At 44.3% G+C, this 12,606-nt stretch overlaps 1 protein-coding gene across 1 annotated transcript; it reads right to left on the bottom strand.

Moving 5' to 3' along the window:
• Positions 1 to 213: 213 nt before the first annotated feature.
• LOC307167120 (odorant receptor 131-2-like) lies at positions 214 to 1,164 on the bottom strand (the record flags this gene model as incomplete). The annotated part of the gene is made up of 1 exon (XM_079886061.1): positions 214 to 1,164. The coding sequence occupies one exon, from the start codon at positions 1,162 to 1,164 to the stop codon at positions 214 to 216; it is 951 nt and encodes a 316-aa protein (XP_079742187.1).
• Positions 1,165 to 12,606: the final 11,442 nt, after the last annotated feature.

Here is a 12,606-nt window from a genome sequence, read left to right as displayed (position 1 = left end):
ATGTGAGAGGTGTCTTCCCAAGACAAATCTTGCAGTTGGCTAGACAATTTAAAACTCTCAATCTTCATTATTTGAATATATCAACTATATGGGATGTTGCAGTTGGTAAACCAAAACTGGAGTTTCGATACATTACAAATTTTACTTTATTTTGAAAGGAACTTAGACGAGGTAATATCCCAGAAACACATTTTAACCTTTAAAAATAGATAATCATGTTTGTTTATCAGTGTCAGATGAGATAACATTGGTTTTGCATCTGAAATAGTAAGCCATAGCTGCATAGAATTTCTCATCTCTAAACCCATAGACAAGAGGACTTACTGCTCTAGAAGTGATACTAAATGTCAGGAAATTTATAAATCGGACAGTCAGATATGATTGAATATCATACTGCATAACTACACTCTCAATGTAAGGGCACATCACCTCGGCAGTACATAAAAACAGCTGAATTATGTGCAGGGAAATGGTGCGCTGCCCTTTTGATGCTGACTTGTCACCAGATGCTGCACGTGCAGCAAGGTATATCATTACATAACAAAAGACTTCAATGATCAAAATAACCACAAGCCCCACAATGTACAACAGACCCCTAGCAAAGTGACGAATCTTTTCCGGAATCATAATCTCATAATGACAGTGTGTGAGTTGAGACAAGTATTCACGAGAGGCAGTGCTGACAAGAATGAACATATCAACAAAGGGGTTTATGGAGCTCAGGATCCAAATCATTAAAATCACCATTATGGCTCTTCTAGAGGTGGAGATCGCATGATGTCGGAGAGGCATGCATATGGCCACATAGCGCTCCACGCACATAGCACCGATGGTTAATGGTGCACTTACTGCAATTGCTTCCGTTAACATGCAGATGGGGATACAGAAATGCAGTGGTATTAAAACAAAGTTGTATGATAAAAGCACAATAAAATCTGTCAGACAAAGAAATATTAGGTCTACCAGGAGAGAGTGACCAAACAATATATAGCGTGTCTCTCTTCTGAAAGTCTCTTTCTTGGAGAATATTAAGAGCATGAGGAAGATGAGGTAGATGAAGGGCCACACAACGATCTGGGTCAGCGCCAATGAAATGTTTCTCCGGACGGGGTCAACTTGGATAAGTTGCATCTGCTCATCGACACTGGTATTCTGACTGGCCATTGTGCGCACATCTGGGAGACAATTAGACAGACAACAAAAGCACATTTACAATAAGACATAAAATAAGTGAGAAATAAATAATCAGTGCTTTAGAATAAAGAATGTTTATAAATTCTAAATAAGCTCCATGTTGACTTGAAAAACAAAGACTGAACAAGTATTCAGTTTACAACAATCAATGTTACATAACCTTGGTATACCATTTACTGAAAGTATTCTTGACTCTATCCTTGAGTCCTGGTCATATCAGGTGTAACTTTACCTGCATGAGCCAAATGATGAAGTGTGCTGTGAACAGACATTTATATAGGGTTTGATAGAGTAAATCTTTAAAAGACAACACCTACTTGGTTGATGACATCTAGATCTAAATTTAGATTTGCTTGTATGTTGAGGGTAGACATGGAGCACTGAGACACAATCATGACATTAACCTTAACAAGTAATATATGCAGCACAACAGTTTTACAGTGAGTTATAGTGCGCTGCCTGTAAAAAAATACAAATAGCCAAAGTGAAGGTTACAAATTTTCTCCTGCTGTCTCTGTTTCTACTTATAATCAGTGCTCTTCCTTCCTTCCTTCCTTCCTTCCTTCCTTCCTTCCTTCCTTCCTTCCTTCCTTCCTTCCTTCCTTCCTTCCTTCATTCTCGTGGATTGTTGGTTTTTGGCATACTGAGATCTGTAATACGGAAATTTGTGTTTGTCTAAATGTAGATGTAGTCAGTTTCACAGTACATTTGATTTTCACAGGTTGCATTTGATTAAATGGACCACATGCTGCTCATGTATTTACAATTTTACCTCTAAATATTTTTCGACTTCATTATTATTATTTATATTTTAAACAAAAATTTGCTCACATTTTTAAAAAACATTTTTTTTTGGGGGGGGGGGGGGGGGGGGGTTACAACTGTTGATATTTTAAAAACTTCTTATTAGAAAAAATGTTTAATGTCATGGGTGTTGCTCACTTTTAGCTAGTGTTTAGGCCTACTCAAAATATTTCCACCATACTGACATGAGGGCCTAATCTGTGCACAAGCAGTATACAAAACACACAGTTTGCAATTTTGAATTAGGCCTACAAGCAACTTTGCCGCCTTCCCGTGGGCTCACCACCTGCAGGAGGGACCATAAGGGGCCGGTGCTGAGAGGATCGGGCGGCAGTCGAAGGCAGGGACCTCGGCAACCTGATCCCTGGACACGGAAGCTAGCTCTAGGGACGTGGAACGTCACCTCGCTGGCGGGGAAGGAGCCTGAGATTGTGCGTGAGGTTGAGAGGTTCCGACTAGAGATAGTTGGGATCACCTCTACGCACGGCTTGGGCTCTGGAACCACACTCCTCGAGAGAGGATGGACTCTTCACTACTCTGGAGTTGCCCATGGTGAACTCCAACACATGGCGGCTGAGCTGGGGGGCTATAAGCAAACCCACACCAGCCCGCCGCGGCTGGTGTGGGTTTGCTTATAGCCCCCCAGCTCAGCCGCCATGTGTTGGAGTTCACCCCGGTGAACGAGAGGGTCGTTTCCCTGCGCCTACGGGTCGGGGATAGGTCTCTCACTGTCGTGTGTGCCTACGGGCCAAACGGCAGTGCAGAGTACCCGGCCTTCTTGGGGTCTCTAGGAGGGGTGCTGGAAAGTGCTCCAACTGGGGACTCCGTCGTTCTACTGGGGGACTTCAATGCCCACGTGGGCAACGACAGTGACACCTGGAGGGGCGTGATTGGGAGGAACAACCCTGATCTGAACCCGAGTGGTGTTCAGTTATTGGACTTCTGTGCTAGTTACAGTTTGTCCATGGCTAGACTAACAAATAAACAAGCGTCACCTGAACAAAATATTCCGTTACAGTTTAGTAGTAATGATTTCATGAACTTCTTCACTGAGAAAATAGAAAACATCAGAACCACAATTGTAAACGTTCAATCCTCAATCGCGCCTTATAACTCAGCCTCGATTATCACCCCGCAAGAACAATTACAGTGCTTTACAACTATAGAACAAATAGAGTTAAATAAACTTATCACTTCCTCTAAAACAACAACATGTTTATTAGATCCCATACCAACTAAACTACTGAAAGAAGTGTTACCTATAGTGGAAGAGCCTCTCCTCAATATTATTAACTCATCTTTATCTTTAGGTCATGTTCCAAGAACATTTAAACTGGCAGTTATAAAACCACTCATTAAGAAACCACAATTAGACCCAAATAACCTAGCAAATTATAGACCCATTTCAAATCTTCCTTTTATGTCTAAAATACTAGAAAAAGTTTTGTCTGCCCAACTAGGCTCTTTCTTACAAGAAAATGACATCTATTAAAAGTTTCAGTCTGGTTTCAGGCCGCACCATAGCACTGAAACTGCGCTCGTTAAAATCACAAATGATTTACTCTTAGCTTCTGACCAAGGCTGTATCTCAATACTAGTTTTACTTGATCTTAGTGCTGCGTTCGATACTATAGATCACACAATACTCTTAGATCGACTACAAAATTATACTGGTGTTCAAGGACAAGCATTAAGCTGGTTCAGATCATACCTATCTGACCGATACCATTTTGTCTATTTAAATGGAGAAAAATAGATCATAACTCCAGTAAACTATGGAGTGCCGCAAGGATCTGTGTTAGGCCCTCTATTATTCTCAATATATATGCTGCCACTTGGAAATATTATAAGGAAACATGGAATTAGTTTCCATTGTTATGCTGATGACACTCAAATATATATTTCATCACGGCCGGATGAAAACGCTAAATTATCCAAATTGACAGAGTGTGTTAAAGATATAAAAGATTGGATGACGCGCAATTTTCTTTTATTAAATCCAGACAAGACAGAGGTAATACTTATCGGTTCAAAAAACTGCCCACAAAACCTCTCACAATACAACTTTAACATAGTAGGATGTCCTGTTACTTTATCCTCTACAGTAAAAGACCTGGGTGTTATACTTGACTGCAACCTGTCTTTTGAAAATCATATTTCATATGTTACAAAAACAGCCTTTTTCCACCTTAGAAACATTGCTAAGCTACGTAATATGCTATCTGTTTCTGATGCAGAAAAGTTAGTTCATGCGTTCATGACCTCGAGACTAGATTACTGTAATGCTTTATTAGCTGGTTGTCCTGCATCCTCAATAAACAAGCTACAGTTAGTCCAAAATGCCGCCGCTAGAGTTCTTACTAGATCAAGAAAATTTGACCATATAACACCAATTTTATCATCACTACATTGGTTACCTATAAAGTTCCGTATTAATTACAAGGTATTGCTACTGACTTATAAAGCCCTAAACGGCTTAGCTCCAGTTTATTTAACGGATCTTCTATCGCCCTATAATCCATCGCGCTCTTTAAGATCACTAAATTCGAGGCTTTTGGTCATACCTAGGATATCCAGATCAACCAAAAGAGGGAGATCATTTTCACATTTAGCTCCAAAACTCTGGAATAGCCTTCCTGATACTGTTCGTTGCTCAGACTCGCTCTCCCAGTTTAAAACTAAATTAAAGACGCATCTCTTCAGCCAGGCATTTATATAATATTTTTAATCTTACAGTTAAATCCGGTCTCTAGTTCATAAACGCCAGAGGAGAACTCTGCCCTACAAAGGCAAAAGACCTTAAGTCGCTAGAGTGTGGAACTGAGAAAAATGACTTTAAAGATTTTTAGTTGTCCCGCCAAATTAATTATAGGTAGGACACTGGAAATCTGGCAAATAGATGTTTTAGTAATGGAAATTATATACATAAAAAAATCTTGAGCTCAAACTTGACTTTTGACCACTATTTTAAAGTTACTGTACTCTGCCTTTGTATTGTCAGCAAAAAGTGAGAAGTCATGCCAAGGCAAAAGGCAGTAACTTCCACATTATCAATATTTAGTTGCTGATCACCATTAACAAAATCATTATAGTACACACCTGTATAAAATCTAGTGATCATGGCATTTATTTTGTATGATTTACAATTATTTATAGCCATCTACTTATTGCTATCCTGTGCTTTGGTTGCATTCTGATGGCATTATTAATACATTTGACATGACAAAATACCTCCTATTAGTCCAGCGTTGACTCGATCGACCGCGTTTAGGGCGGGGCTGAAGGCGAAGTTTTGGCACTCTGCCAGCTAGTTTGCCGAGCTTTAATTCTTGGTTGTATTCATCTGATACGGCAATGTGTAACGTTTTTCTGTCAACTCTGCATAATCCTTCGCGATCGATATCGCACGTTTGTCGATGGAGCAGACCATACTGACCGCTCTGAGGACATCAGAAGTTAGAGCGACTGATGGCAGCTGTACAAAGTAGGCTACACAGGCTACACCGTCGTAATTTTAATTTTAATGGACATTAAAACAAAGGCAGATAACCGTACAATCTGGTAGGTAGCATTTGATTGAACACCGGCACAGTAACTTCATATTGACGCGCGGCTAAACAAAGGCAGAGCACCGTAACTCGTAATTTGAGCGTTCCAAAACAAAGCCAAAGAGCGGTAACTGATGTTACGGTGTTCTGCCTTGGTTTCTCATGGGCTTTTGGAAGTTACTGTTAAGACAAATCATTATTTTCTCGAAAAAAAAACGGAATTGATTCAAGATACTTATCCACATGATAAAGAAGGTCTTGAATGTGCCAAAAATATAAATAACTCATTTTCGACCAAAAACGAAGTTACGGTCTTTTGCCTTTGCACGGCAGAACTGGCCCCCGACTGAGCCTGGGTTCTCCCAAGGTTCTCAAAATACCCTTATGCTTATGCTAAGTCTGGGCATCTCTGCTTAGACTGCTGCCCCCGCGACCCGGCCCCGGATAAGCGGAGGAAGATGGAGATGGCCTACAGTTCTCTCTCCATTAGGTCACCTGATGGAGTTTTTCGGTTCCTTGCCACTGTTGCCTTTGGCTTGCTCAGTTGGGGATATTTAATTTAATTAATCAATCAACAATACTATTGATCAGCATTACCAAACGTGGACGTTTTACACTAGAAACAAACACTGATGTACTATTTTATTTAATACTGTGAAGCTGCTTTGATACAATCTGTATTGTGAAAAGCACTATATAAATAAAGTTGACTTGACTTGACTTGACATAACGAACACCATGTTCAAGCATAAGGGTGTCCATCAGTGCACGTGGCACCAGGACACCCTAGGCCGTAGGTCGATGATCGACTTTGTGGTCGTTTCATCTGACCTGCGGCCATATGTCTTGGACACTCGGGTAAAGAGAGGGGCGGAGCTGTCAACTGATCACCACCTGGTGGTGAGTTGGATCCGATGGCGGGGGAGGAAGCTGGACAGACTCGGCAGACCCAAGCGTACTGTGAGGGTCTGCTGGGAACGTTTGGCTGAGTCTCCTGTCAGAGAGATCTTCAACTCCCACCTCCGGCGGAGCTTCGACCAGATCCCGAGGGAGGCTGGAGATATTGAGTCCGAGTGGACCATGTTCTCCACCTCCATTGTCGAAGCGGCCGCTCGGAGCTGTGGCCGTAAGGTCTCTGGTGCCTGTCGAGGCGGCAATCCCCGAACCCGGTGGTGGACACCGGAAGTAAGGGATGCCGTCAAGCTGAAGAAGGAGTCCTATCGGGCCTGGTTGGCTTGCGGGACTCCTGAGGCAGCTGACAGGTACCGGCAGGCCAAGCGAACTGCAGCCCGGGTGGTTGTGGAGGCAAAAACTCTGGCCTGGGAGGAGTTCGGTGAGGCCATGGAGAAGGACTATCGGCTGGCCTCGAAGAGATTCTGGCAAACCGTCCGGCGCCTCAGGAGAGGGAAGCAGTGCCCTACCAACGCTGTTTACATTAGAGGTGGGAAGCTGTTGACCTCAACTGGGGATGTCGTTGGACGGTGGAAGGAATACTTCGAGGATCTCCTCAATCCCGCCGTCACGTCTTCCATTGAGGAAGCAGAGGCTGAGGGCTCAGAGGTGGACTCGTCCATCACCCGGGCTGAAGTCACCGAGGTAGTCAAGAAACTCCTCGGTGGCAAGGCACCGGGGGTGGATGAGATCCGCCCTGAGTACCTCAAGTCTCTGGATGTTGTGGGGCTGTCTTGGCTGATACGTCTCTGCAGCATCGCGTGGCGGTCGGGGACAGTGCCTCTGGGATGGCAGACCGGGGTGGTGGTCCCTCTTTTTAAGAAGGGGGACCGGAGGGTGTGTTCCAACTATAGGGGGATCACACTTCTCAGCCTCCCTGGGAAAGTCTATGCCAGGGTACTGGAGAGGAGAATACGGCCGATAGTAGAACCTCGGATTCAGGAGGAACAGTGTGGTTTTCGTCCGGGCCGTGGAACACTGGACCAGCTCTATACCCTCTACACTACAGGGTGCTGGAGGGTTCATGGGAGTTTGCCCAACCAGTCCACATGTGCTTTGTGGATTTGGAGAAGGCATTCGACTGTGTCCCTCGCGGCGGCCTGTGGAGGGTGCTCCGGGAGTATGGGGTCCGGGGTCCTTTGCTAAGGGCTGTCCGGTCCCTGTACGACTGAAGCAGGAGCTTGGTTCGCATTGCCGGCAGTAAGTCAGACTTCTTCCCGGTGCATGTTGGACTCCGGCAGGGCTGCCCTTTGTCGCCGGTTTGGTTCATAATTTTTATGGACAGAATTTCTAGGCACAGCCAGGGGCCGGAGGGTGTCAGGTTTGGTGACAACACGATTTCATCTCTGCTCTTTGCGGATGATGTTGTCGTGTTGGCCTCATCAAATCAGGACCTTCAGCATGCACTGGGACGGTTTGCAGCTGAGTGTGAAGCGGCTGGGATGAGAATCAGCACCTCCAAATCCGAGGCCATGGTCCTCAGTCGGAAAAGGGTGGCTTGCTCACTTCAGGTTGGTGGAGAGTTCCTGCCTCAAGTGGAGGAGTTTAAGTATCTTGGGGTTTTGTTCACGAGTGAGGGAAGGATGGAACGGGAGATTGACAGACGGATCGGTGCAGCTTCTGCAGTAATGCGGTCGATGTACCGGTCTGTCGTGGTGAAGAAAGAGCTGAGCCGCAAGGTGAAGCTCTCGATTTACCGGTCAACCTAAGTTCCTACTCTCACCTATGGTCATGAGCTTTGGGTCATGACCGAAAGGACAAGATCCCGGATACAGGCGGCCGAAATGAGCTTTCTCCGCAGGGTGGCTGGGCGATCCCTTAGAGATAGGGTGAGAAGCTCGGTCACTCGGGAGGAGCTCAGAGTAGAGCCGCTGCTCCTCCACATCGAGAGGGGTCAGCTGAGGTGGCTCGGGCATCTGTTTCGGATGCCTACTGGACGCCTTCCCGGGAAGGTGTTCCGGGCACGTCCCACTGGGAGGAGACCCCGGGGAAGACCTAGGTCACGCTGGAGAGACTATGTCTCCCGGCTGGCCTGGGAACGCCTCGGTGTCCCCCTGGAAGAGCTGGAGGAAGTGTCCGGGGAGAGGGAAGTCTGGGCATCTCTGCTTAGACTGCTGCCCCCGCGACCCGGCCCCGGATAAGCGGAGGAAGATGGAGATGGCCTACAAGCAACTTTGAAAGATGCTTATTTGCTGTCAATAATGCATGACTAGACCCTCAGTCAAAGCCACAGACAACCTGATGTGTCTGTTTTGAGATTTAAATCAGCTGTTGAAGTAACTAAAAGATAACATACCAAAATGTTACGATCCTCGGTATCTGTTTTGTGTGGGTTGTTGTTTTGTATATGTGTGCAGGGATTGGCTGCCGTTGGAGGAGCCTGATTGGTGGATCTACTGATGCTCTGCTTTAAAATGTGGCGCTAACCGAAGATGTCGAGCTCATTCTGGCATTGGCCTTGTGGCGTGAAGAGCTCCGGATTCCTCCTCCCGTCGGCAGATCCCCAAACCGTTAGTTGATCATGTTCGTTTGTTTGTGATTATTTAATTCGGTTCTGTTTTATGTTTTAGGAGCGTAGGGGTGTCCTGCCAATTACTTTGACTTTGTTTGTGATTTGTTTATCTTTAGGGAGTTAGGGAAGTTTCTTTGTAATTTTGTTTATTCCCTGATTAGGTAATAAGTCTATTTTGTTTATTATTTTGGCCTTGGGGCACCTTGAAGCCATTTTTTTTCCACCTTAAATAAATTATACTTTTTGTGGGACTTAGAATTGTGTCTTTGGTGATCTGTCGGCTGGGGCTGGTCTCCTTTTTATCAACAGCAAAAGTTCACGTCAAGCCCATCCTTATTGCACGGGTCGTAACAAAAATAAAACCATATACAAAAGATCTCTGTCTGTTTATTATATTATATTATATTATATTATAGTCATGATTACGTTCAGTCATGTCTACACATGTTCTCGTTAGTCCCGATTTGTTCATCTTCCTCCACCTGTGCCTGTTTAGTTCCCTCATTAGCCTTGTGTATTTATACTCCCTGATCAGTTCTATCCTTTGTCAGTTATTGTTGAATATCATGCTTGTCAGACACCAGTAAACTCTTTGTCAACTATATTCTGTGTTACGCATCTTCCTTCATCGGATATGTTGTGACAGAATAACTGACCATCTAAAACGATTAAAATAAAGAAGATGGACTCTCCCGCACTGCCCCTCCTTCTCCAACCAGAGAACCGACAGTGGTACTAGCCGACTCTCTCTTGCTACCAGCAAGCCCAGGGTACCCACCGAGGCCGCCCCAGAGCCGGAGCCCAGGCAGGCAGAACAGCTCATCGCAGAGCCAGGAGCGGACATTGACTTAAAGGACAATTCCGGTATTTAACACTTTGAGTCTATTTTGTAGTTTGTTTTGGATGAACAAGAGTGGTGGACAAAGAAATTTTGTCAATGGTTCCTGTCTCGACTTTTTGACTATTTTAGAATTGCCCATGACCGCATTTGAATGGGAGTCAATGGCCATGCACAAACATGTCCTTAAAACAACCCTTAACGTTCGTTTTCAAAACTGTGCTACTCACCGAGTGGTTAGTGGTGTTCGTTAATGATTAAAAACAAATATATCGGCGCAATGTATGATTTCAATCCGTTTATTTTTCTATAGTGGAACTATTTTTTCAGATACCTCACAACCGCGTATAAACTTCCGCTCTTCCGCAACTTCCGTTGCTCTGCTCACGCTAGCCTTCTGAGGCGAGCATAGCTTCTGAGAGACAGGAAACCGAGCGAAAAGACCTAAAAGACTACAATCAAATGTAAACAGCATCCTTTCCGTTTCCGTTAGCGCAGTAATATCAACGAGCAATTAGTCCTCCAATGGAAATCAATGGATTTTACAAAATGCCAAATAAAACACGACAGAAACTGTATTTCGCTACGCTACTTGTTTTGGAACATCAACGAACACCACTAACCACTCGGTGAGTTGCACAGTTTTGAAAACGAACGTTAAGGGTTGTTTTAAGGACATGTTTGTGCATGGCCATTGACTCCCATTCAAATGCGGTCATGGGCAATTCTAAAATAGTCAAAAAGTCGCGACAGGAACCATTGTCAAAATTTCTTTGTCCACCACTCTTGTTCATCCAAAACAAACTATAAAATAGACTCAAAGTGTTAAATACCAGAATTGTCCTTTAATAAATCTGTGGACCGCGGATCCAGCGGTCCGTCCGGTAATGACCCTCTTCAGCCAGTATCCCTGCCTGACTTCCTAGTCCCGACTCCCGTCTCCATCACTGGTCACGGCCAGGCCCCTGGATCCGTCGGCACCACTGGTGTGGTCCAGCTCCTCGGCACTGCCCCCCTGCTCACTCCGTGCGGCTCATCCTCTGCGCCTCGGGCTTCTCCTTCACCAGCTCGGCATGAGGTAGAGTCCCCAGCTGCACCTTGGGCCTCCAGGCCTACATCTCCTCCTCCGCCTGTCAACACGTCGCCTTCACCTAGGCTCATTGCTCAATCATCACTGTCGTGGCCCTTCTGCTTGGAGACTCCACTGGGCTCCTTCGGAACTTCAGGTCGGCCTACGGAGGTCGATGCCCAGCTTCTACCACGAACTTCCGGGGTTCCGGCGAAGCCTTCACCCTGCACCCCACGGTGTCATCGGGCTCCTTCCTCTGACCTCCCCGTCGCCCTCAATCACCCTATCGTCACCCCGTTCAGCCGGATCCCCGTCACCACCTCAGTCCCACGAACCAGCGGCTCGGCGCCAAGCTTCCAGGGCTTCTGTGTCATCCTGGTCACCATGGTTCCACCTCCGCTTATTGTCACGTGCACAAATAACACAAAATATGAAAATATTACTTAAATGATTTAAGTATTTCTAAATGGATTGCTTGAGCTCTGGTCATATATCAAGTGTAATATTAGGAGCCAATGATGAAGTATGATGTGAATAAACATAGCTACATTTAGATTTGATTTTTTTTAGGGGACAGAGAACCGAGGAGAACTGATACAGTCATGCTTAAACATTAAAATTTTACCCCAAACAAATAAGTATGTGCAACAATTTTAAAGTTTATTAAAGTTTATATGAATGATACACATATATTTAAGCTTTAATAATTCTCCTTTGCAATGATTGGCCATGTTCAGTGGTATCAGTTCTGGGTTTGTAATGTTTTATTATATACTTTGGTTTTGCTGATTACTTGTTATACTAATATGGGTAGCACTTTATTTTGCAGTCCTGTTCCCCATGTACATACAATGTACTTATTCTGTAATTACTGTCTGTCTGTCTGTCTGTCCATCCGTCCGTCCGTCCGTCCATCTATCTATATACATGTTGACTAAAGGAAACGGTGCACCCTACTTGTGACTTTGTTGTCACAATATGCAGCAGTGCTATCATTGCATAACTACTAATCATGTGTATTTGACTGAGATACTGAGTGTCACAAAGTCCATAAACTATAACCACATAACTTTTCTTTCTTTAAAGAAAGTTTCACAAAACTATGGAAGTGTTTTGGGTGCTGTACTCTCTGTAGGCCAATGTTTGTTAAACATATTTACATCATTATAACAGACTGGTTCTTTGTGGTGGAGGTATGCTCAGGAGACTAATCAGAGTGAGAAGTCATTAAATAAATATTTGCTTTGCAGCTTGGCTTGGTACAACTCACAAAGGGATCAAGCAACTTGGCCTCATGTTGCCAGGCGGGATGAATCATTGCCAAACAATTAGGAAGCACAAATTACACTGATATGCAATAACTATGCACTGATAAAGCACATAATTAGTCACAAAGGATTTGACTCTGTGAAGATTTGGTCAACTGTTTTCCGTGATGCACATCTGATCCTCAGGGTTATTTCTAGTGTTAAGAATGGTAGGATTTCAGAAACATTAACTCATAAATAAAATAAATAATTGAAGACTTTTGAGTGTTTTGTGCATCAAATAGGCCTAGTTAGACCAGGGATGGCTAACTTTGGTCATGGAGGGCCACTGTACCGCAGAATTTAGCTCCAACCCTGATAAAAACTCACCTGCCTGTACCTTTTTAGTAATTCTGAAGACATTGTTCAGGTGTGTTTGATAG

This window comes from Squalius cephalus (genome assembly GCF_949319135.1).
Source record: "Squalius cephalus genome assembly, chromosome: 11".
Taxonomy (NCBI): Eukaryota; Metazoa; Chordata; class Actinopteri; order Cypriniformes; family Leuciscidae; genus Squalius; species Squalius cephalus.
This window is presented reverse-complemented; position numbering and strand designations above follow the sequence as displayed.